Source organism: Stegostoma tigrinum, chromosome 10 (assembly GCF_030684315.1).
Source record: "Stegostoma tigrinum isolate sSteTig4 chromosome 10, sSteTig4.hap1, whole genome shotgun sequence".
NCBI lineage: Eukaryota > Metazoa > Chordata > Chondrichthyes > Orectolobiformes > Stegostomatidae > Stegostoma > Stegostoma tigrinum.
In genome coordinates, this window is record NC_081363.1 from 1,307,508 (window position 1) to 1,333,714 (window position 26,207).

At 47.4% G+C, this 26,207-nt stretch overlaps 1 protein-coding gene across 5 annotated transcripts in view; it reads left to right on the forward strand.

The window, feature by feature from the left end:
* LOC125455492 (serine/threonine-protein kinase Nek9) overlaps positions 1–26,207 on the forward strand; it is a 71,557-nt gene that overhangs the window by 31,832 nt on the left and 13,518 nt on the right. For 3 of the 5 annotated variants that reach the window (XM_059648882.1, XM_059648884.1, XM_059648887.1), the window contains 7 exons: positions 1,107–1,251; positions 9,657–9,857; positions 13,149–13,195; positions 13,727–13,888; positions 14,538–14,646; positions 21,477–21,638; positions 24,866–25,036. In XM_059648882.1, the coding sequence (XP_059504865.1) occupies positions 1,107–1,251; positions 9,657–9,857; positions 13,149–13,195; positions 13,727–13,888; positions 14,538–14,646; positions 21,477–21,638; positions 24,866–25,036 (997 nt within the window). The remainder of the gene's footprint in view (positions 1–1,106; positions 1,252–9,656; positions 9,858–13,148; positions 13,196–13,726; positions 13,889–14,537; positions 14,647–21,476; positions 21,639–24,865; positions 25,037–26,207) is intronic. The other 2 variants (XM_059648885.1, XM_059648886.1) reach the window with 1 other exon arrangement.

Below are 26,207 nucleotides of genomic sequence, written 5' to 3' on the forward strand. Positions count from 1 at the left end.
AACAGACAGACTGGGATAGAGGAACAGACAGACTGGGATAGAGCAACAGACAGACTGGGATAGAGCAACAGTTAAACAGACTGGGATAGAGCAATAGACAGACTGGAATGGAGCAATAGACAGACTGGGATAGAGGAACAGACAGACTGGGATAGAGGAACAGACAGACTGGGATAGAGGAACAGACAGACTGGGATAGAGGAACAGACAGACTGGGATAGAGGAACAGACAGACTGGGATAGAGGAACAGACAGACTGGGATAGAGGAACAGACAGACTGGGATAGAGGAACAGACAGACTGGGATGGAGCGATAGACAGACTGGGATGGAGGAACAGACAGACTGGGATGGAGCGACAGACAGACTGGGATGGAGCGATAGACAGACTGGGATGGAGGAACAGACAGACTGGGATGGAGCGATAGACAGACTGGAATAGAGCAACAGTCAGACTGGGATGGAGCGATAGACAGACTGGGATGGAGGAACAGACAGACTGGGATGGAGCGATAGACAGACTGGAATAGAGCAACAGACAGACTGGGATGGAGCGATAGACAGACTGGGATAGAGGAATAGACAGACTGGGATAGAGGGAGGCAGACCCGACGACAAACTGGAACAGATAAAGAGGGACAAACAGACTGGAATAAATAGACCGATGACTGGGATAGAGTGAGACAGACTGATGGGCAGACTGGTATCGAGAGAGACAATGAGAGTGAGACCTGCACAGAGGAAGAAAGGAAGGGGCAATGAGATGGACAGAGAGAGAGTAAAACACAAAGGGGAGAGCGAGAGAGATCGGAGGATAGAGATGCGGTGAGAATGAGCGACAGGCAATAGCAGGGAAAGGGACAGAGAGGTGATGTTGGGTCGAGGGTGGGGAGAAATGAAGGCAGCGATGGAGAGAGAGAAACAGAGACACATGTCGCTGACATTACCTGGGAGTTATTTCAGAGCTGTTGGTGAGATCTTGTGTGCAAGTTGTTGACTGTGTTTGGTACATTAAGCAGCTTTCTCTTTGAGTGTATCTTACTGATTATGAATTGTGCTGTGATTTTTGTGTTGTGCCAAAGCAAGCCCTTGTTCTTACTTGTACAGAATGTTCAGGGTGGGACGAAGATGGTAGGCCAACTGGGCCATGGTGACCGGGCCTCCTATCGTCAGCCCAAGTGGGTAGAGAAGCTTCAGGGGAAGGCCATCCACCAGGCAGCCTGTGGAGATGAATTTACTGCCTGTGTTACTGGTGAGTGTAAAACAAGGAGGAGCAAGATCCTTCAACTAAGGAGAAGCAGTTGACTGTTCAGCTGAAACCTGTTCTGCCACTTAATAAAATCATGGCTGATCTGATGTAACCTGAAATACACAGTACTACCTACCTCTCATAGCCTTTCAACTCCTTGTGGCTCAAGAACTGTCCACCTCTGCTTTAAAACCAATCAGGGACTCTGTTTCCAGCATCTTTTCAGAAGAGTCCAAAGACTGAGAGCTATCTGAGAGACTAAACAAAATCCAACTCATCTTTACTTTAGAAATAATGGGAACTGCAGATGCTGGAGAATCCAAGATAACAAAGTGTGGGGCTGGATGAACACAGCAGGCCCAGCAGCATCTCAGGAGCACAAAAGCTGACATTTCGGGCCTAGACCCTTCATCAGAAAAGGGAGATGGGGAGAGGGGACTGGAATAAATAGGGAGAGAGGGGGAGGCGGACCGAAGATGCAGAGAAAAGAAGATAGGTTGCGAGGAGAGTATAGGTGGGGAGGTAGGGAGGGGATAGGTCAGTCCAGGGAAGACGGTCAAGTCAAGGAGGCGGGATGAGGTTAGTAGGTGGGAAATGGAGGTGTGGCTTGAGGTGGGAGGAAGGGATGGGCGAGAGGAAGAACAGGTTAGGGAAGCGGAGCCAGGCTGGGCTGGTTTTGGGATGCAGTGGGTGGAGGGGAAGAGCTGGGCTGGTTGTGTGATGCACTGGGGGGAGGGGGACGAGCTGGGCTGGTTTTGGGATGCAGTGGGGGAAGGGGAGATTTTGAAGCTTGTGAAGTCCACATTGATACCATTGGGCTGCAGGGTTCCCAAGTGGAATATGAGTTGCTGTTCCTGCAACCTTCGGGTGGCATCATTGTGGCACTGCAGGAGGCCCATGATGGACATGTCATCTAAGAAATGGGGGGGCGGAGTTGAAATGGTTTGCGACTGGGAGGTGCAGTTGTTTATTGTGAACTGAGCGGAGGTGTTCTGCACAGTGGTCCCCAAGCCTCCGCTTGGTTTCCCCAATGTAGAGGAAGCCACAACGGGTACAATGGAAACAGTATACCACATTGGCAGATGTGCAGGTGAACATCTGCTTAATATGGAAAGTCATCGTGGGGCCTGGGATGTGGGTGAGGGAGGAGGTGTGGGGGCAAGTGTAGCATTTCCTGTGGTTGCAGGGGAAGGTGCTGAGTGTGGTGGGGTTGGAGGGGAGTGTGGAGCGGACAAGGGGGATTCTCTTAGGGCGGTTATTGCGGGGGCAGGGTGTGAGGGATGTGTTGCGGGAAATGCGGGAATCACGGTCAAGGGCGTTCTTGACCACTGCAGGGGGAAGTTGCGGAGAGTGTGGTGCAGACAAGGGAGTCACGGAGAGAGTGGTCTCTCCAGAAGGCAGACAAGGGTGGGGATGGAAAGATGTCTTGGATGGTGGGGTCGGATTGTAGATGGCAGAAGTGTTGGAGGATGATGCGTTGTATCCGGAGGTTGGCGGGGTGGTATGAGAGAACAAGGGGGAACACCTTGGGGCGGTTGTGGCGGGGGGGGGGCGGGGGGGCGGGGTGTGAGGGATGTGTTGCGGGAGATGCGGTCAAGGGCATTCTCGACCACTGCGGGGGGAAAGCTGTGGCTCTTGAAGAGTGTGGACATCTGGGAAGTGCGGGAGTGGAATGCCTCATCCTGGGAGCGGAGGCGGAGGAATTGGGAATAGGGGATGGAATTTTTGCAGGAGGGTGGGTGGGAGGAGGTGTATTCTAGGTAGCTGTGGGAGTCGGTGGGCTTGAAATGGACATCAGTTTCTAGCCGGTTACCTGAGACGGAGACTGAGAGGTCCAGGAAGGTGAGGGATGTGTTGGAGATGGCCCAGGTGAACTTGAGGTTGGGGTGGAAGGTGTTGGTGAAGTGGATGAACTGTTTAAGCTCCTCTGGGGAGCAAGAGATGCATGCAGATGGCCTCAAGGCCCTCCGCTTCTTCCTGTCCCGCAGGCCCGACCAGTCCCCCTCCACCGACACCCTCCTCCGCCTAGCCGAACTCGTCTTCACCCTCAACAACTTCTCTTTCAATTCCTCCCACTTCCTACAGACAAAGGGGGTGGCCATGGGTACCCGCATGGGCCCAAGCTATGCCTGCCTCTTTGTAAGTTACGTGGAACAGTCCCTCTTCTGTACCTAGATAATAAAATGTGAGGCTGGATGAACACAGCAGGCCAAGCAGCATCTCAGGAGCACAAAAGCTGACGTTTCGGGCCTAGACCCTTCATCAGAGAGGGGGATGGGGAGCGGGAACTGGAATAAATAGGGAGAGAGGGGGAGGCGGACCAAAGATGGAGAGTAAAGAAGATAGGTGGAGAGAGTATAGATGGGGAGGTAGGGAGGGGATAGGTCAGTCCAGGGAAGACGGACAGGTCAAGGAGGTGGGATGAGGTTAGTAGGTAGATGGGGGTGCGGTTTGGGGTGGGAGGAAGGGATGGGTGAGAGGAAGAACGGGTTAGGGAGGCAGAGACAGGTTGGACTGGTTTTGGGATGCAGTGGGTGGGGGGGAAGAGCTGGGCTGGTTGTGTGGTGCAGTGGGGGGAGGGAACGAACTGGGCTGGTTTAGGGATGCAGTAGGGGAAGGGGAGATTTTGAAACTGGTGAAGTCCACATTGATACCATATGGCTGCAGGGTTCCCAGGCGGAATATGAGTTGCTGTTCCTGCAACCTTTGGGTGGCCTCATTGTGGCAGTGCAGGAGGCCCATGATGGACATGTCATCTGAAGAATGGGAGGGGGAGTGGAAATGGTTTGCGACTGGGAGGTGCAGTTGTTTGTTGCGAACTGAGCGGAGGTGTTCTACAAAGCGGTCCCCAAGCCACCGCTTGGTTTCCCCAATGTAGAGGAAGCCGCACCGGGTACAGTGTATGCAGTATACCACATTGGCAGATGTGCAGGTGAACCTCTGCTTAATGTGGAATGTCATCTTGGGGCCTGGGATAGGGGTGAGGGAGGAGGTGTGGGGGCAAGTGTAGCATTTCCTGCAGTTGCAGGGGAAGGTGCCGGGTGTGGTAGGGTTGGAGGGCAGTGTGGAGCGAACAAGGGAGTCACGGAGAGAGTGGTCTCTCCGGAAAGCAGACAGGGGAGGGGATGGAAAAATGTCTTGGGTGGTGGGGTCGGATTGCAAATGGCGGAAGTGTCGGAGGATGATGCGTTGTATCCGGAGGTTGGTAGGGTGGTGTGTGAGAACGAGGGGGATCCTCTTAGGGCGGTTGTAGTGGGGGCGGGGTGTGAGGGATGTGTTGCGGGAAATACGGGAGACGCGGTCAAGGGCGTTCTCGATCACTGTGGGGGGAAGGTTGCGGTCCTTCAAGAACTTGGACATCTGGGATGTGCGGGAGTGGAATGTCTTATCGTGGGAGCAGATGCGGCGAAGGCGGAGGAATTGGGAATAGGGGATGGACTTTTTGCAGGAGGGTGGGTGGGAGGAGGCACTGCAGAAATTCACCAAAAACCCTCAGACAGCACTTTCCAAACCCATGACCACTTCCATCTTAGATAAGGGCAGCAAAAAAATGGGAACATCAGCAGCTGCGATTTCCCCTCCAAACCACTCATCATCCTGTCTTGGAAATGTATCGCTGTTTTTCCACTGTCTCTGGGTCAAAATCCTGGAATTCTGTGGGTCAGCCTCCAGCACAGATATTGGAGTAGTTCAAGAAGGCAGTCATTACCACCACCTCAAGGGGCAACTAGGGATGGACAAGAAATGTTGGTCCACCCAGTGATCCACACAAAAAATATTGATCAGTATTGTACACAGTGTCCCAGATAAGGTCTCACCAGTGCCTTGTATAAGTGATGAATACAAAAATAACAAGGTTATACAATTCACCTTTAAACCAATAATAAAATTCTCTTAGCTTTTCTAGTTATTTGGTTCCCCTGCATGTTAACCTGTTATGATTAGTACTGTGGAGACCCAGCTCCCTCTCTGACTCAGAGCTCCATGATTCCTTACCGTTTAGGTAATATGCTTAACTTTTAACGCTCCTGCCAAAGTGGGGAAGGTCACCTTTTCCTGCATTGTATACTCCATTTTCCAGATCTTTGTCACTTACTTAAGCTGCCTGTATCCCTTTGTAGCTTCCTTGTATCTTCTCACAGATTACTTTCCTGTATATCTTTAGGCCAAGAATCTCACAACATGTCCACTACAACACAATAATCTAAAATCAGAGACTTCCCAACCTGTGTCGTCATCAGTGTAAATGGAACTTTACTTGGTATCCAACCCTTTACTGGAGTGTTTGACAGGGACAGTGTCAGCGGCACCTTACTTTCAGTTTGAAAAACTAAAGAGAATTTTACATAAAGAACAAAGAAAATTACAGCACAGGAACAGGCCCTTCGGCCCTCCAAGCCTGTGCTGATTGAGATCCTCTGTCTAAGCCTATCATCTATTTTCTAAGGGTCTGTATCCCTTTGCTCCCTGCCCATCCATGTACCTGTCCAGATACATCGTAAAAGACACCAGCGTGTCTGCGTCTACCACCTCCACTGGCAACGTGTTCCAGACACCCACCACCCTCTGTGTAAAGAACTTTCCACACATATCTCCCATAAACTTTCCTCCTCTCACTTTGAACTCAGGAGGATGGGAACCAAATATTGGACAGAAAAGAGGTAGAAACGAAAGCCTGTAGGGAACTAGATAATGGAGTCAGTGTGACGAAAGGGAATAGTAGTCGGGGAGCAGATGATGAACACAAAGGGACAGGTGTTCTGAGGTGCATTGGTTTTAATGCAAGAGGTGTGGTAAACAAGGCAGATGACCTTAGGGCTTGGATCGGTACCTGGAGGTATGATGTTATTGCTATTACTGAAACTTGTTTGAGGGAAGGGCATGATTGGCAACTAGTTGTCCCAGGATATAGCTGCTTCAGGCAGGATAGAGAGGGAGGTAAAAGGGGTGGAGGAGTTGCAGTAATGGTCAAAGACGATATCACAGCCGCACTGAAGGAGGGCCCCATGGAGGACTCCAGCATTGAGGCAATATGGGCAGAACTCAGAAATAGGAAGGATGCAGGAACAATGTTGGGGCTGCACTACAGGCCTCCCTACAGCAAGCGTGAGATAGAGGTACAAATATGTTCACAGATAATGGAAAGGTGTAGGAGAAACAGGCTGGTGGTGATGGGAGATTTTAATTTTCCCAACATTGACTGGGATTCACTCAGTGTTAGGGGTCAAGATGGAGCAGAATTTGTAAGGTGTGTCCAGGAGGGTTTTCTAGAGCAGTATGTATGTAGTCCAACTCGGGAAAGGGCCATACTGGACCCGGTGCTGGGGAATGAACCCGGCCAGGTGGGTGAAATTACAGTAGAGGACTACTTTGGAAATAGCGACCACAATTCCATAAGTTTTACAATACTCATGGACAAGGATGGGAGTGGTCCAAAAGGAAGAGTACTAAACTGGGGGAAGGCCGACTATACCAAGATTCGGCAGGATCTGAGGAATGTAGATTGGGAGAAACTGTTTGAAGGTAAATCCACGTTTGATATGTGAGAGGCTTTTAAGGAGAGGTTGATTAGTGTGCAGGAGAGACATGTTCCTGTGAAAATGAGGAATAGAAAAGGCAAGATTAGGGAGCCATGGATGACAGGTGAAATTGTGAGACTAGCCAAGAGAAAAAAGGAAGCATACATGAGGTCTAGGTGACTGAAGGCAGACGAAGCTTTGCAAGAATATTGGGAATGTAGAACGAATCTGAAATGAGGGATTAAGAGGGCTAAGAGAGGACATGAGATATTGCGGGCAAACATGGTTAAGGAAAATCCCAAAGCCTTTTATTCATATGTAAAGAGCAAGAGGGTAACTAGAGAAAGGATTGGCCCACTTAAGGACAAAGAAGGAAAGTTATGCACTGAGTCAGAGAAATTGGGTGACATTCTTAACAAGTACTTTGCATCGGTATTCACCAAGGAGAGGGACATGACGGATGTTGAGGTTAGGGATAGATGTTTGCTTAGTCTAGGTCAAGTTGACACAAGGAAGGAGGAAGTGTTGGGTATCCTAAAAGACATGAAGGTGGACAAGTCCCCAGGTCTGGATGGGATCTATCCCAGGTTAGTGAGGGAAGCGAGAGAGGAAATAGCCGGGGCCCTAACAGATATCTTTGCAGTGTCCTTAGACACGGGTGAGGTCCCAGAGACTTTAGACTTGCTAATGTTGCCCCCTTGTTTAAAAAGGGCAGCAAGGATAATCCAGGTAATTATCGACCGGTAAGCCTGATGTCAGTGGCAGGGAAGCTACTGGAGAAGATACTGAGGGATAGGATCTATTCCCATTTTGAAGAAAATGGGCTTATCAGTGATAGGCAACATGGTTTTGTACAGGGAAGGTCATGTCTTACCAAGTTAATAGAATTCTTTGAGGACGTGACAAAGTTGATTGATGAGGGAAAGGCTGTAGATGTCATATACATGGACTTCAGTAAGGCGTTTGATAAGGTTCCCCATGGCAGGCTGATGGAGAAAGTGAAGTCACATGGGGTCCAGGGTGTGCTAGCTAGATGGATAAAAAACTGGCTGAGCAACAGGAGACAGAGGGTAGTGGTAGAAGGGAGTTTCTCAAATTGGAGACCTGTAACCAGTGGTGTTCCACAGGGATCTGTGCTGGGACCACTGTTGTTTGTGATATATGTAAATGATCTGGAGGAAGGTGTCGGTGGTCTGATCAGCAAGTTTGCTGATGACACTAAGATTGGTGGAGTAGCAGATAGTGAAGGGGACTGTCAGAGATTACAAGCAGAATGTAGATAGACTGGAGAGTTGGGCAGATAAATGGCAGATGGAGTTCAATCCGGGCAAATGCGATGCGATGCATTTTGGAAGATCAAATTCAAGGGCGAACTATACAGTAAATGGGAAAGTCCTGGGGAAAATTGATGAACAGAGAGATCTGGGCGTTCAGGTCCATTGTTCCCTGAAGGTGACAACGCAGGTCAATAGGGTGGTCAAGGAGGCATATGGCATGCTTTCCTTCATTGGGTGGGGCATTGAGTACAAGAGTTGGCAGGTCATGTTGCAGTTGTATAGGACTTTGGTTCGGCCACATTTGGAGTACTGTGTACAGTTCTGGTTGCTACATTACCAAAAGGATTTGGATGCTTTGGCGAGGGTGCAGAGGAGGTTCACCAGGATGTTGCCTGGTATGGAGGGTGCTAGCTATGAAGAGAGGTTGAATAGATTAGGATTATTTTCATTAGAAAGACGGAGATTGAGGGGGGACCTGATTGAGGTCTACAAAATTATGAGGGGTATAGACAGGGTGGATAGCAAAAAGCTTTTTCCCAGAGTGGGGGACTCAATTACTCGGGGTCATGAGTTCAAAGTGAGAGGAGGAAAGTTTTAGGGAGATCTGTGTGGAAAGTTCTTTACACAGAGGGTGGTGGGCACCTGGAACACGTTGCCAGCAGAGGTGGCAGACGCAGACACGTTAGCGTCTTTTAAGATATATTTGGACAGTTACATGGATGGGCGGGGAGCAAATGGACACAGACCGTTAGAAAATAGATGACAGGTTAGGCAGAGGATCTTGATCGGCGCTGGCTTGGAGCGCCGAAGGGCCTGTTCCTGTGCTGTAGATTTCTTTGTTTCATGACCCCTAGTAATTGAGTCCCCCACTCTGGGGAAAAATGCTTCTTGCTATCCACCCTGCCTATACCTCTCATGATTTTGTAGACCCCAATCAGGTCCCCCTCAATCTCTGTCTTTCTGATGAAAATAATCCTAAATCTACTCAACCTCTCTTCATAGTTAGCACCCTCCATACCAGGCAACATCCTGGTGAACCTCCTCTGCACCCTCTCCAAAGCATCCACATCCTTTTGGTAATGTAGCGACCAGAAGTGTACACAGTACTCCAAATGTGGCCGAACCAAAGTCCTATACAACTGCAACATACTCTTTACCTCATTCTATGTTGTACTTTTCCTGGCAGTGTTTGGTGGGGACAGTGCAGAGGCATCTTTACTGTGTATCTAACTCCGTGTTCTGGAAGCGTTTGATGAGGATGGAGTATGGAAGCTGTACTTTCTGTCTAAAAGCGTAGAAACTTTTACACTGTATCTAACATTGTATTGTCCCTGTCTTGCAAGTGTTTGATGTGCATGTTGTCAGAGAAGCTGGAATGTTTATTTTGGACAGTATTGAAGGAGCTTTACTTCCAGTCTAAAAGAGTAGAGAGATCTTTATTCTGTTATCTAACTCTGTGCCGTTCCTGTCCAAGGGGTGTCTGATGAGGACATTGTAGAGGGAACTCTTTTTTCAGTTTAAAAGAATGGAGGGGGTTTTACTCGACACTTGGTTTTATGGAGTCCCCATAGCAGTAGTGCCTGTCCTGACCCTTGTTGTGTTTTCCTTGTAGATGAAGGTCACCTGTATACGTTTGGCTCTGATTATTATGGCTGTATTGGATGTGATGGTCAGTACGGACAGGAGGTACTGGTGCCTGTGCTTGTGGAGTTCTCCCTCGATCATGCTGTTGAACACGTATCCTGTGGTGATAACCATGTCGTCGCATTAACACGCAACAAAGAGGTGTTCTCGTGGGGCTGCGGGGAGCATGGTAAGTACTCAGTTAGGGATTTTGTAATCAGGTGAGTACAGCGGGCAGAGACTGGGACTAGGGGTTTGATATTTCATGATGTGTAAGCCAGGAAAGGCTCACTCAAACATTGAAACCTTGCCCCAGTGAAGGTAGTCAGGAGTAATCTTTATCTAAACTGCGTCTTTGAAATTGGGTCAGAGCATGTCAGTGGAATGCTCCAGATTTCCACTTCTGTTATTTTGATTTGATTTATTATTATCACTTGTACCTAGGTACGATGAAAAGTTTTGTTTTGCATGCAGTACAAACAGATCATACCATACAAAGTGCATAAGGATGATGGAACAGAGTGAAGAATACAATGTTACAACTGCGGAGAAGGTGCACAGAGAGAGAGGGGGATCAACATTAAGATTAAAATTTGATAGGTCCATTCAGAAGTCTAACAACAGCAGGGAAGAAACTGTTCTTGAACCCGTTGGTACATGTGTTTAAGCTTTTATATCTTCTGCCTGACGGCAGAAGTTGGAAGAGAGTATAACCAATGTGGGAGGGCGGTCTTCGATTATCTTAGCTACCTTCCTGAGGCTGTGAGAATTATGGGTGGAGTCAATGAATGGAAGGTTGGTTCGCGTGATGGTCTGGTCTATGTTCATGATTCTGTAGTTTCTTATGGCCCTGGGCAGGGCCGTGATGCATCTGCATAGAAGGCTTTCTATGGTGTATGTATAAAAATTGGTAAGAGCCTTTACAGTCTTAGATCGAACAACATTTGTGGCTTTGCCCCAAAATCTTAATTCCTGACTGGCCGTAGAGGAGGTTCCAGTGAATTGGAGGATAACTAAGATTCCACTTTTCCAGAAGGGTGGAAAGGATAAACCAGAGGGTGGGGGGAACTACAGACCAGTGAGTCTCGCATCAGTGGTGGGGAAACTATTGGACAAACTAATGAAGGAGAAATTAAATCTCCATTTTGAGAGGCCATGTTTGATGAGGGATAGCATCGTTTTGTTGAGAAAAATCGTACCTAATGAATCTTGTTGAGTTTTTTGAGGGGGTGACCAGGTTAGTACATGATAGTTGTGCAGTCGATGTGGTTTTAATCCACCCAGGTGATGGATTTCAGCAAAACCTCTAACAAGGTGTTTAACAAGTAATGTTGGGGTATTGGTCCACAGATCCCTGAATGTGGCTGGGCAGGGTAATCGAGTAGTTAAGAAAGCGTACAGGACACTTGTTTTTGACAGTCATGGCAGAGATTATAAGGGCAGAGTTGAGGTCTTGTTGGAGCTGTACAGAACTTTGGTTCGGCCACAGCTGAAGCACTGTGTGCAGATCTGGTACCCACGCTACAGGAAAGGATATAATTACACTGGAGAGGCTACAGAGGAGGTTCACCAGGATGTTGCCTGGAATGGAGCAGCTTAGCAATGAAGAGAGGCTGGCATAAGCTCACATCGTTTTCTTTAGAGCAGAGAGGGTTGAGGGGTGATCTGATAGAGATGTTCAGATTGCGAGGGGCACGGTCAGAATGAATACAGAGCAACTGAACCCTCAGTTTTCGAAGGGTCACTGAAAAGGAAGTGTAATTTTAAAGTGAAAGGCAGGAGGTTTAGTGGAGATTTGAGGAAAACCTTCTTCCCCCAGAGGATGTTGTGCGTCTGGAAGGGAGGGTGATTCAGGCTGGAAACCTCACAACCTTTAAAAAGTACTGGGATGAAAGTTTGAAATGTCACAACATTTGAGGCTATGGACCTTGTGCAGGAGGGTGGGACTAGTGTAGATTTGGAGTCATGTTGCAGACACGAAGGGCCTCTTCTGTACTGTATAACTCTATGAAGAAGTGCTTCCTGGTTCAAACACTCAGGTTTTCTCCCTGTTGACCTGAATTTCCCCTCCACAGTGGAAATCCCTTCACCCCTGCTCCTCTGTTAATTGTATAAACACCCCAAACGATGTATGGTAGTGAAACACCTATGGTAGGGTACACCGAAAAGCTACATACACAGACCAAGGTATTGAACTTCAATAGTAACCATCCCAGCACACACAAATGAAGCTGCGTGCAAACACTGTTTAAAAGGGCAACAACACACTGCAGCAACATGGAGCTACACCAAGAGGAGGAAGAATACCTCTTCCAAGTGTTCCAGGATAATGGATATCGATAGAACTCGGTCAGGAGGTGCCTACAGAAACAGCTTCAGGAAGATTCTACATGCCCGACACACTCCTGTATCACACTCCCCTGTATCAGAAACACGTCAGAACTCACCACAAGACTTCTACAACCGCTGGGCATCAGAGTGGCACACAAGCCCACATCAACCCTATACCAACTGCTCACCCGAAGTAAAGACGCACTCCCTGCCATGAAGGGGACCAGTGTCCTCTGCAAGATCCCCTGCAGAAACTGCGGGAAACGCTACATCGGTCAAACAGGAAGGAAACTAACGAGTACATGAGCACCAACTGGCTCCAAAAAGACACGACCGATACTCACTCATCTCAATCCACATGGACAAGGAGAACCACCACTTCAACTGGGACAACACCAAGGTCCTGGGACAGGCTGGGCAGAGACAGCACGAGAATTCCTGGAAGCATGGTACTCCACGAAGCATGCCATTAATAAACACATTGAACTCAACCCCATATACGTTCAGTACGGAGGAATCCCAGAAGTGAGGCAATCCACCGCAACGGACCCCAGAGTTTAAAAACCAGGCGGGAAAACACACTGACGCTTCATCAGGGGCTGCACTGAGGATGTTACCCAGCACGGTAACCAAATGTCAGCAGAGCAATGAACCAGCTCGGCGAGCCAACCAACCTGAACCCCAAATACAGTGCACCTAATTGATTAATGTTAGAGGAATTGCAGACCTATTCAGTACAGTATGACCTCATTATTTAATCTTTGAGCCACAGTATGATTCTGATCTGAAGGGTCACTGGACCTAAAACGTTAACTCTCCACAGTTGTTGCCAGACCTGCTGAGTTTTCCCAGCAGCCACTATTCTTGTTTATGATTTCCTGCATCTGCAGTTCTTTGTTTTTTTTTATTCTGATAAATCTGCACTACTGCAGCCAGGAGTATTACCCAGAACTGGGTCCAGTTAGCCTGGATGGAGTTTGATACAGTTTAGCCTCAGCTCATTGTTTTTATATTCCAGTAAGTGAGAGAAAGATTAACGTTCATTTCATCTTTGTGAATGATTATTAAGGCTGACAGTGTTCCACTTGTTTCAAGATGAGTGGGAGCAACTTTCTCTGCATTTCATCTCGATTTTGTCTGTTGGTTCCAGGGCGTTTGGGGCTGGATTCAGAGGAGGATTACAAATACCCAGAACGCGTGAGTCCTTACAAACCAAGGAGAAATTGGAAGGGTCAAGGAATGATTCAGGGTGGGCTTGGGACCGGGACTGTGGAGGGTGAGTGGCAAGCAGAAAGTAGCAGGGACGTGGGAGGGAGGAAAAGAGGTGCTCAGTACAAGGCTGCTGTTTTTGGGATGGGTACACACAGGACAGCGGGCTGCAGGATGGTACAGGACACTGGGACATTGGAAGTCGGGGGCAGGTAGTTCACAGAGGGTGGAGGGTGATGGGTCGTGGGAAGGTGCAGGGTGGTGGGGTGCAGGAGGGTGTCTGGGGTGAATGGTTAAGAGCTGAGTAGCTTTGGAACTCTGCATTAAGTCTGCAGCCCTTGAAGGAGGGCGTTTGCTCCTCAGGTACTTGTTATGTACTTTCTGAGAGTGAATTCAGTTGGGTTTCTGGTCAGTGACAGTTGGGTTTCAGGTCAATGATGGTTGGGTTTCTGTTGATTGTCAAGTTTATGATCAATGATGCTTGCATTGCTAGTTAATGTGTTCTTCTGATGATTCCAGGTTGACCTGCCAGTGAGCCTGAGCATTGTGTCAGTGCAGTGTGGCTCTGATGGGACTTTCTTCATAACTCAGAGTGGCAAAGTGCTGGCGTGTGGTAACAACGAGTATAACAAGCTCGGACTCAACCACTACATGCGAGGTCTTCGCAAACACCCAATCAAAGTGAGTCCTTATCACAGCCCACATCAATCAGAATTAACCACAGCCCTGAAGATTACTGGGTAATTGAATTGATGTGCTCAAGCTAACTCAAAGACGGATAAAAACTGTTTTCTCTTTCGAGGGTAGTCCAGAATGAAGGGGTGAAACATGAAACTTCGTAAGTTTGTTTGGAGGGATGTTAGGAAACAATTCTTCAAAAAATGTGGACATTCAGAACCTTCTGCTTCAAAAGGTGTTAGGTGTCGATAATGAAATGAATAGATTTTTATTCAGCAGGACCATGATTGGGATCAAGCTTAGACTGAAAACCTTGTTTAGCTCCATTGTTGAGTAGCCAGGCTCCTGCCCTGGTGAAACCTGGCTGGTGCCCCTGAGGACAGGCCCGAACAATTGGCTCCACCTCCTGGGATCATTGCAGGGATTTGAACGTGTTGGGCACTGAATACCTGAGGCCGCATTGTTTTTTGGTAGGGGTTGTGCTGTATGAGCGGTGGAGACAGATTGTTCCTGTACTCCTGCATGCAGTGTTTTGATACAGTTTCTGTACTGGGGTGGGAAGGGGGAGGGTAAGGTGTGGGGACGTAGTATGCTTAGACACGTGTCTATTGTGTTGGGGGTGTGGGTAAATAACTTGCCCCTCTCTCCCTAGGCTGATCAGGAAGTTCCCTACATGACCTCACTGACTCTGTCCAAACAGCTGGCCATTTACAAAATCAAAACCATTTCTGCAGGCAAGACCCACACAGCAGCTATTGATGGTGAGTGATGACCTGCTGTTGTGTTATATATCGTAGTAGATGATATCGTCTACATGATGTCATCCCCGTACCATGGCATGTGACCTACTGGTGTAAAGTTGTGAGACTCCATCCTACTGAGCTATTGATATATCCTGAAAACTAAAGTTAATACAGGAGCTAATGCAAACATATTACCATCACGCATCCTAACAGGCATGTACTCCAACAAGTGGCACTTTATCATACAACCTACCAAAAAAAATCTCTCCTCACAGAACAGATCTTCAGATCTCGACAGTGGTAAATCATACTGCAGTGTCTTGGATTCCCTTCTACCTGAGAAAAACTAATGGTCCAACAGTGACAGGATCACCCGTATGCACTGATTGCAGCATCATAACCATTCATGAGATTAGAGTCACAACAGTGCTAGAACAGACAAGTCGAATCATGTCAACCTTCACAAACAGCCATACGTGCACTGCTTTGACTCGATCAGTAATTTTAAGAATCACATGCCATTGCATATCAAGGATGAAGCAACCCTATATGCCAGTGCTCCAAGGAAATGCAGTTTGCACATTCAGGAGAAACTTCAAGTGGAGATGAATGAGATGGAGTAAAATGCTATCATTCGAAAGGTTGATTACCACACAGATTGGTGTAGCTTCATCATATTGGGAAGAAAAGTGGCAAAAGAGCAGGTGTTGAATCAAGGCACCTCAACGTGTTATTTAAAAGTTGTCCACATAAAGTACAATTCTGGATGAATTTCATCCCAAATGTTTTGGAGCCAGATCATCATGAGACTCTTAATTCTACATTTTTATTGATTTCTATTTGTGCCACCTGCTGTTGTGGGATTTGAACCTGGATCTCCAGAACATTAACTGGGCATCTAGATAAATAGCCCAGTGGAAATACTACTAGGCCCTCACCTGCACATGAGAGGTGTCAGCACTGTACTATATAGTCAGGATGGAGTTGCCCCGGAAGCCCTCAACATTGACTGTGGATCCTATGCAGTCTAATGACTTCAGAATAAATATAGACAAGGAAATCCCCAGCTGGTTAACGTTTCCCATCATCACTGAGATGATGCATGAGTACTCCTCCATATTGAACAACACTTGGAGGAAACACTGAGTGTGGCACAGGTGCAAAATGTACTCCGGGGGAGATTTCAGTGTCCACCACCAAGAGTGGCTCAGCAGCAGCACGACTGTTTCAGCTGGTCGGGTCCTAAAGGGTATAACTGCTAGACTGGGTCTGCAGCAGATGGTGAGGGAACCAACAAGAGCGAAAAACATGCTTGACCTCATCCTCACCAGTTTGCTGGCTGCAGGTGCATCTATTCATGGCAGTATCAGTAAGGGAGACCACCTTGTGGAGACAAAGTTCCACCTTCACATTGAAAATACAGTCCATGATCCAGCCTACTCAACCATTACCAACAAGCCAGGGGATTAACCCTGGTTCAATGAAGAATGCATGAGGGCATGCCAAAAGCAGCACTGGGCATACCTAAAGATGAGGTGTCAACTGGTGAAGCTACCAAACAGAACAACTACTTGTGTACCAAATAGCATAGGCAGCAAGTGATAGACAGAGCTAAGTGATTCCACGTCCAGTGGATCAGATCTAAACTCTGAAACCCTGTTATATCCACTGTGAATGATACTGGACAATCACAAACAGCTTGTGGAAGAGGAAGTTCCACAAATATCCCCATCTTCACTGATGGAAAAGCTCAACACATGAGTGCAAAAGGTAAGGCTGAAGCTTTTGAAGCAATCTTCAGGTAGAAGTGCTGAGTGGATGATCCACTCCAGTGACATCCTCCAGTGGCCCCCAGCATTACAGGTCCCAGTCTTCAGCCAGTTCGGTTCACTCCACGTGCTATCAAGGAGTGGTTGGAAACGCTGGAGAGTACGAAGGATGTAGGCTTGACAACATTCCAGTAGTACTGAAAATTTGTGTTCCAGTACAGTAGAACACTGGCATCTTCTTGATAATGTGGAAAATTGCCTAGGTATGTCCTATACACAAAATGTAGGACAAATCCAACACAACCCAATTACTGCTCCATCGGTCTACAATCAATCATTAGTAAAATGATGAAAGGTGTCAACAACAGTGTTAAGTAGCAGCACCTGCGCAACAGTAACCTGCTCAGTGACGCCCAGTTTGGATTCCTGCAGGGCCACTCAGCTCCTGACCTCATTACAGTCTTGGTTCAAACAAGGAGCTGAGAATGGCAGCCCTTGACATCAAGGCCACATTCGACCAAGTATGGCATCATGGAGCCTTAACAAAACTGGAATCAGTGGGTAAGAGAGAGATGATGGGAACTGCAGATGCTGGAGAATCCAAGATAACAAAGTGTGGAGCTGGATGAACACAGCAGGCCCAGCAGCATCTCAGGAGCACAAAAGCTGACGTTTCGGGCCGAGACCCTTCATCAGGGAGGGAAATGGGGAGAGTGTTCTGAAATAAATAGGGGGACGAGCTGGGCTGGTTTTCTGATGCAGTGGGCGAGGGGGAGATTTTGAAGCTTGTGAAGTCCACATTGATACCATTGGGCTGCAGGGTTCCAAGCGGAAAATGAGTTGCTGTTCCTGCAACCTTCGGGTGGCACCATTGTGGCACTGCAGGAGGCCCATGATGGACATGTCATCTAGAGAATGGGAGGGGGAGTGGAAATGGTTTGCGACTGGGAGGTGCAGTTGTTTATTGTGAACCTCAGTTCGTCCCCTCCCCCCACTGCATCACAAAACCAGCCCAGCTCATCCCCATCTCCATAACCTGTTCTTCCTCTCACCTATCCCCTCCTCCCACCTCAGGCCCCACCTCCATTTCCCACCTACCAACCTCATCCTGCCTCCTTGACCTGTTTGTCCTCCCTGGACTGACCTTTTCCCTCCCTACCTCCCCACCTATACTCTCCTCTCCACCTATACTCTCCTCTCCACCTATACTCTCCTCTCCACCTATACTCTCCTCTCCACCTATACTCTCCTCTCCACCTATACTCTCCTCTCCACCTATACTCTCCTCTCCACCTATACTCTCCTCTCCACCTATACTCTCCTCTCCACCTATCTTCTCTTCTTTCCATCTTCTGTCCGCTTCCCTCACTTTCCCCTACTTATTTCAGAACCCTCTCCCCATCCCCCTCTCTGATGAAGGGTCTAGGCCCGAAACGTCAGCTTTTATGCTCCTGAGATGTTGCTTGGCCTGCTGTGTTCATCCAGCACCACACTTTGTTATCTTGGAATCAGTGGGTATCGGGGCAAAATCACTGGTGGCTGGAGTCATAACTGACATGCAGGAAGATGATTGTGATTGATGGAGGTCAGTCATCTCAGCTCCAAGCCATCTCTGCGGGAGTTCCTTAAGGTAAAGTCCTAAGTCCATCTTCAGGTGCCTCATCAATGACCTTCCCTGTATCATAAGGTCAGAAGTCAGGATGTGCAATCAGTGCAAACAATGTTGAGCATTATTCGCGAAAAGAGGGAATGTTCTCAGGAACTTCCTTCATACTGTCAAGTCAACTGCAACAAGATTGGACAGTATCCAGGCTTAGTCTGATAAGTGGCAAGTAACAATTACACAGTGGCTTGGAAATGGCCATCTCCAATAAGAGGCAATCTAATCACCACCCATTGAAATTCATTGGTGTCGCCATCATTGAATCCCCTACTGTCAACGTCTGCAGGTTATCATTGATCAGAAATGCAACTAGACGCGCCACATAAACACATTGGCTGCAAGAGCTGGTCAGAGGCTGGGAATACTGCAATGAGTAACTCTCCTCCTGACTTAGCAAACCACAGCCACCATCCACAAGGCACAAGTCAGCAGTGTGATGGAATACTCCCCACTTGCCTGGATGGGTGCCGCTCCAGCAACTTTTAAGCTTGACACCATCCAGGACAAAGCAACCCGCTTGATTGACACCACATCTGCAAGTATGCACTCCCTCCAACGCTGACGCTAGGCAGCTGCAGTGTGTACCATCCACAAGATGCACTGCAGAAATTCACCAAAGATCCTCAGACTGCACCTTCCAAACCCACGACCACTTCCATCTAGAAGGACAAGGGCAGCAGGTACATGGGAACACCACCCCCTGCAAGTTCCCCTCCAAACCACTCACCATCCTGACTTGGAAATGTATCGCCGTTCCTTCAGTGTCACTGGGTCAAAATCCTGGAATTTCCTCCCTAAGGGCATTGTGGGCCTACCTACAGCACATGGACTGCAGCAGTTCAGGAAGGCAGCTCACCCCCACCTTCTCAAGGGGCAGCTAGAGACGGACAATAAACACTGTCCAGCTAGCATAACATCCCATGAATGAATGAGGCAGAAATGACTTTGAAATAAAACACAAGCCAGGGACCAGAATGACCATGTTTAAGACACACCAAGCAGGTTACTTATCATGTCTGTCCTCTCTACATCTCTATACTGTGAGATTGAAGTCATTCTCAAGAAGGATTTGTTGCACTTTGCACCAGGACAGTGTGATCCATTATATTTAGCAACTGCCAAAGATGAGCAACTACATTTGTTGCAAAAGACTTAACCGAGGATGACTTGACGGTATGAAGGAAGTTCCTGAGAACATTCCCTCTTTTGGCAATTTGGCGACAATCTTGATATACCATGGCCAGCCCATGTCAGGGCAAACAATTCCCATACCAAAAGCACTACACTAAGATATTAAATAAAACTAAAAGACCTTTGGATGCTGTTAATCAGGATCAAAAACAGAAGTTTCTGGAAAAGTTCAGCAGGCCTGACAGCATCTGTGAAGATAAGTCAGAGTTAATGTTATGGATTCAGTGACCCTTCCTGAGAACTGCGGAAGTTCTGTGGAAGGGTCACCAGACCCACAACATTCACTCTGACTTTTCTTCACAAATGCTACCAGACCTGTACTTTTCTAGCAACTTCCGTTTTTGACTGTAAGGTATTATGTTCATGTTACACCAAGGATGAATGGGTCCTGAATAAGATGGGTAGGATGTGAATATATGTGCTGGCTAGGTAAGAGTCAGAATATCCAGAGACTCATAAATGCACGTGAGACATGCCAAAGGTACTGATCCCAGCAGCAGAGAGAGCCTGTATATCCACACCATGTTCCTTCTACATCTCGGATAAAATACTAACAGAATTGTTCACGATGCAATGGGAGAATTGCATCCTTGTAATGGATTATTTCTCTAAATTTCACATTGATTGACGACTTGCAACACAATGCTTGCAATCTTCAACATATTCAGCATATGGGAGCAGGTAATATCCGACATTGCATTGGAGTTCACTGTAAAGCCATTCCAAGATGTGCGCTAAGTAGGGAGTATTTCACAATTCCATCCCACTATCCACACTTAAATAGAACATACCCTCAATGACACCTTCAAGTGTTGAGCTACAAAACAAGGTTTTCATATTATGCTAGATTCTTATGGAGAAGGGACTGCTATCCCCTGTACAACCTACACTTGGAAGAAAAGTGCAGATAACCTTGACGAACAGCCAGTTGTCGCTATTATTTTGAGTTATGGGACACTTATTCGGTGACAGAGGAGAATGAAAGAAACACTTGACAGTGTGAGTCAGAAACCCAGTCACAATTCCTGCATATCAGTAAAGGTTTCTATGACGTGCAATCTTCCCTCGAGACTGAGTGTTTATGCAGCTGCTTGGACAGTCCGTACATACCAACCTGTGTCAGGATACATTGATATCGAGTTCCAGAGGTCACTGCCAACCATAACCAGATCTTGGGGGTCCATGCAGCAGCATGAATAATGAGAGGATTCTAGGTAGTGGTCCCAGGTTGACATTCCTGATCATGGTGTGCTATGTCATGAAGGATCAGAACCCACTTAGAACAACATATGACACGCAGACCACATACACAGTGAAGAAGAAAACGCACGATGATGATGATGATTGTGTGATGATGCTGAGTGACAGCGAAAGGCAACTAAATTGTCAGCCGAGAACAATCAAGAATAACGTACCCTGTCCCAGATGGGTAAACAGTCACCAGGTTGAGACAAGTTGTCAGATCTGCAACGTGTTATCGCAAAGTTTGAATGATTAAAGTTGTAAATTCTGTTTACAATATGTTTGGGATTTCTGTTCTTCAGCAAAAGGGCGATGTGTTCTGTCGCTCACTGGACATACGATATACCTTTAAAGGCATGCACATGATGTCATCATTCTGCCACGGCCTGTCACCTTCTGGTAGAAATCTCCCTTGTCTCCATCTTACTGGGCTCCGTCCCCTTGCAGCACGACTCTCTGATGGAAGTGTATGACAGTACATTTGAATTGATAAGCTTGAGCCCAGTCTCTCAAGTACCTGTGATTGTGGTGAGCATATGTGGTACAAGGTGCTGCATTAGAGTTCATCTTCTGTACTACATGACCCATGTCTGATATTTATGTCACAGGAACTGACACAGGTATCTCTGTGTGATTGTTGTAGAGCACTGCTGTCATGCCAGATTATCATGTCAGTAATGGAAGGGGCTTAAGAACTCATGGGGAATTTGGATATATCCTCATAACTCTCTCCCCTCACCAACACTTGGCTCTTTCTGCACAGTCACTCCCTATCCGAACCTCCCTCATAAGTACTGTGCACATCCCTTGATAGTTGGGGTTTAATTTTTGTACCCTTTCTGACTCGTGTTGGGTCAGGGTTGGATGTTTTATCCCTTGTATCATGTGTTGATAAGGGTTGGATGCTGTACTCCTTATATCATGGGTTGGTAGATGTTGGATATTACACAGGTCTCAATGTTAATTTGTTCTTATTCACTCAGAGCGAGGTCGCCTGTTAACATTTGGCTGCAATAAGTATGGACAACTTGGAGTGGGAGACTACAAGAAGAGAGATGGCATCAATGTATTGGTTGGTGCACTTGGAGGAAAGCAAGTGACGAAAGTGTCGTGCGGAGATGGATTCACCATTGCATCTACTGATGGTACCTGAGAGTAAATGTGACATGTTGCGCATGAGAAGGGTGTCGGATTGAAAATGGAGTTTCAAAATTTGATTGATCCAGCAGGATTCTTGTGAACTTTTTTACACTAATTACAGATTCCCTTCGAGACGGGGCTGGTTACAGACCCCCATTGAGAGGGAGCTGCTTACAGACCCCCATTGAGTCGGGGCTGCTTATAGACCCCCATTGAGACGGGGCTGGTTACAGACCCCCATTGAGAGGGAGCTGGTTACAGAACCCCATTCAGGGGGGCTGGTTACAGACCCCCATTGAGGGGGAGCTGCTTATAGACCCCCATTGAGACGGGGCTGCTTACAGACCCCCGTTGAGACGGGGCTGCTTACAGACCCCCGTTGAGACGGGGCGTGTTACAGACCCCCGTTGAGACGGGGCGGGTTACAGACCCCCGTTGAGACGGGGCGGGTTACAGACCCCCGTTGAGACGGGGCGGGTTACAGACCCCCGTTGAGACGGGGCTGGTTACAGACCCCCGTTGAGACGGGGCTGGTTACAGACCCCCGTTGAGACGGGGCTGGTTACAGACCCCCGTTGAGACGGGGCTGGTTACAGACCCCCGTTGAGACGGGGCTGCTTACAGACCCCCGTTGAGACGGGGCTGCTTACAGACCCCCGTTGAGACGGGGCTGCTTACAGACCCCCGATGAGACGGGGCTGCTTACAGACCCCCGATGAGACGGGGCTGCTTACAGACCCTCATTGGTACAATGGATAATCCTCAAACGTAAGATAGCTTGATGGATCATGTGCCTTTTTCTTTAGTTAATGAGTTAATACTGTGGTTAACAACAGGTATTCATAACAGGCTGCATTTGATAACAGAAAATTATTTCATGCATGAAATGAAAAAACAAACTAAGATGCTTAAATATAAACGACAGAATGATTTCAAAATGCATGGCAAAACAATGTTTGAACTTATTTCCTAACATAAAGTGTTATAGAGACTCTAGTCCAGTCAACCTACATCCCATCCCTTAAATAGTTTCCTTCCAGGATTGGAGATAATAGGAACGGCAGATGCTGGAGAATCCAAGATGACAAAGTGTGAAGCTGAATAAACACAGCAGGCCAAGCAGCATCTTAGGAGCAGAAAAGCTGATGTTTCGGGCCAAGACCCTTCATCAGAGAAGGGGATGGGGAGAGGGTTCTGGAATAAATAGGGAGAGAGGGGGAGGCGGACCGAAGATGGAGAGAAAAGAAGATAGGTGGAGAGGACAGTATAGCTGGGGAGGTAGGGAGGGGATAGGTCAGTCCAGGGCAGACGGACAGCTCAAGGAGGTGGGATGACATTGAACATAGAACATTACAGCACATAGAACAGTACAGGCCCTTCGGCCCTCGATGTTGTGCCGACCTGTCATACCGATCTCAAACCCATCTGACCTACACTATTCCATGTACGTCCACATGCTTATCCAATGACAACTTAAATGTACCTAAAGTTGCTGAATCTACTACCGTTGCAGGCGAAGCGTTCCATTCCCTTACTACTCTCTGAGTAAAGAAACTACCTCTGACATCTGTCCAATATCGTTCACCCCTCAATTTAAAGCTATGCCCCCTCGTGCTCACCGTCACCATCGGAGGAAAAAGGCTCTCCCTATCCACCCTATCTAACCCTCTGATTATTTTATATGTTTCAATTAAGTCACTTCTCAACCTTCTTCTCTCTAATGAAAACAGCCTCAAGTCCCTCAGCCTTTCCTCGTAAGACCTTCCCTCCATACCAGGCAACGTCCTAGTAAATCTCCTCTGCACCCTTTTCAAAGCTTCCACATCCTTCCTATAATGCAGCGACCAGAACTGTACGCAATACTCCAAGTGCGGCCGCACCAGAGTTTTGTACATCTGCAACATGACCTGATGGCTCCGAAACTCAATCCTTCTACCAATAAAACCTAACACACCGCACGCCTTCTTAACAACCCTATCAACCTGGGTGGCAACTTTCAGGGATCTATGCACATAGACACCAAGATCCCTCTGCTCATCCACACAACCAAGAATCTTACCATTAGCCCAGTACTCTGTATTCCTGTTACTCCTTCCAAAGTAAATCACCTCACACTTTTCTGCATTAAACTCCATTTGCCACCTCTCAGCTCCGCTCTGCAGCGTATCTATGTTCCTCTGTAACCTGCAACATAGAACAGTACAGCACAGAACAGGCCCTTCAGCCCACGATGTTCTGCCGACCATTGACCCTCATGTATGCACCCTCAAATTTCTGTGACCATATGCATGTCCAGCAGTCTCTTAAATGTCCCAATGACCTTGCTTCCACAACTGCTGCTGGCAACGCATTCCATGCTTTCACAACTCTCTGTGTAAAGAACCCGCCTCTGACATCCCCTCTATACTTTCCAACAACCAGCTTAAAACCATGACCCCTCGTGTTAGCCATTTCTGCCCTGGGAAATAGTCTCTGGCTATCAACTCTATCTATGCCTCTCATTATCTTGTATACCTCAATTAGGACCCCTCTCCTCCTCCTTTTCTCCAATGAAAAAAGTCCGAGCTCAGTCAACTTCTCTTCATAAGATAAGCCCTCCAGTCCAGGCAGCATCCTGGTAAACCTCCTCTGAACTCTCTCCAAAGCATCCACATCTTTCCTATAATAGGGTGACCAGAACTGGACGCAGTATTCCAAGTGCGGTCTAACCAAAGTTTTATAGAGCTGCAACAAGATCTCACGACTCTTAAACTCAGTCCCCCTGTTCATGAAAGCCAAAACACCATATGCTTTCTTAACAACCCTGTCCACTTGGAACATCCTTCCGCACTATCCACAACTCCACCGACTTTAGTGTCATCCGCAAATTTACTAACCTATCCTTCTACGCCCTCATCCAGGTCATTTATAAAAATGACAAACAGCAGTGGCCCCAAAACAGATCCTTTTGGTACACCACTAGGAACTGAACTCCAGGATGAACATTTCCCATCAACCACCACCCTCTGTCTTCTTACAGCTAGCCAATTTCTGATCCAAACTGCTAAATCACCCTCAATCCCATTCCTCTGTATTTTCTGCAATAGCCTACCATGGGGAAAAACTGAATGGTTTTCATTGTCCTGTGTGCTCATTACGAAACTTTCGACCTTCATACTCTGAAGATGTTCAGTATTATTATGTTGCTTTGGATTAAGTGAGTAATAACACTGCTGTCCATTGTCTTTGCCAGATAACCAGATCTTTGCTTGGGGAAATGGTGGGAATGGCCGCCTTGGAATGACTGCTACAGAGAAGGGCTTTGGTTCTGAAATCTGCAGTTCCTGGCCTCGGCCTATTTTTGGCTCCCTTCATAAAGTCTCGGATCTGTCCTGCCACGGTTGGCATACTATCCTCATTGCTGGTCAGTACTACATGCTATGCCCAGGATCTTTTCACTGACAACTGTTGCAGTGCTCCTATACTGAAACATCATGTCAGGAAGGAAGCCAGCCTCAAAACTCACCCCATCAGAAAGAGCCTAATGCTGTAATGAGCCAACACCTGTCATTGAATCTCCGTAATATCCTCTCATCCCCTTTCACAGTGAAGCTGACTCTCACTGGGCTAACTTTGGTAAATTAAGTTACTCTGCTTTTTCCCTGCCCAAGTCTCCACCAGCATGATGGCTTAGTGTTTAGCACTGCTGCCTTGCAGCATCAGGGACACGGGTTCGATTCCACCCTCGGGCAATAGTCTATATGGAGTTTGCACGTTCTCCCTGTGTCTGCGTGGGTTTCCCGTGCTCCAGTTTCTTCCCACAGTCCAAAGATGTGCAGATTAGGGTGAATTGGCCAAAATTACCCATACTGTCCTCAGGCATGGGTAGGCTAGGTGGGTTAGCCATGGGAAATATCAGGTTACAAGAAGAGGTGGGAGGGTGGGTCTGGGTGGGTTGCTTCTTGGACGGTTGTTGTGGACTCAGTCGGCTGAACGGCCTGCTTCCGCAGCCTAGGGATTCTATATCCTCTATTATCTATATTAGCTGTATCCTCTGGCAATCCTCCTTACTACCTGCAGCTCCCCCATTCTTTGTGTCATCCACAAATTTACTAATCAGGCCACTTATATTCTCGTCCAAACATTTATGTACGTTACAAACAACAGGAGTCCCAGCACTGATCCCTGTGGAACACCACTGGTCACAGATCTCCAAACTGAAATGTACCCTCACATCACTAGTTTATTTTCTATGACTAACCCAGTTCTGTATCCATCCTGACAGCTCACCACAGATCTCATGTGACTTCATCGTTTGTATCAGCCTAACATGAGAAACCTTCTGAAAGTCCATGCAGACATCTACCACCCTGCCCTCATCAGTCATCTTTGCCCTATCCTCCAAAAACTCAAATCATGTTTGTGAGACATGACCTTCCCTGCGCAAACCATGCTGCCTATCACTAATAAGTTCAGGTTTTTTCAAATGTGAGTAAATTCTTTCCCTAAGAAACTTTTCCAATAATTTCCATACCCTGATGTAAGGAACACCTGGATTATTTCTGTTGCCCTTTTTAACCAAAGGAACAATGTTG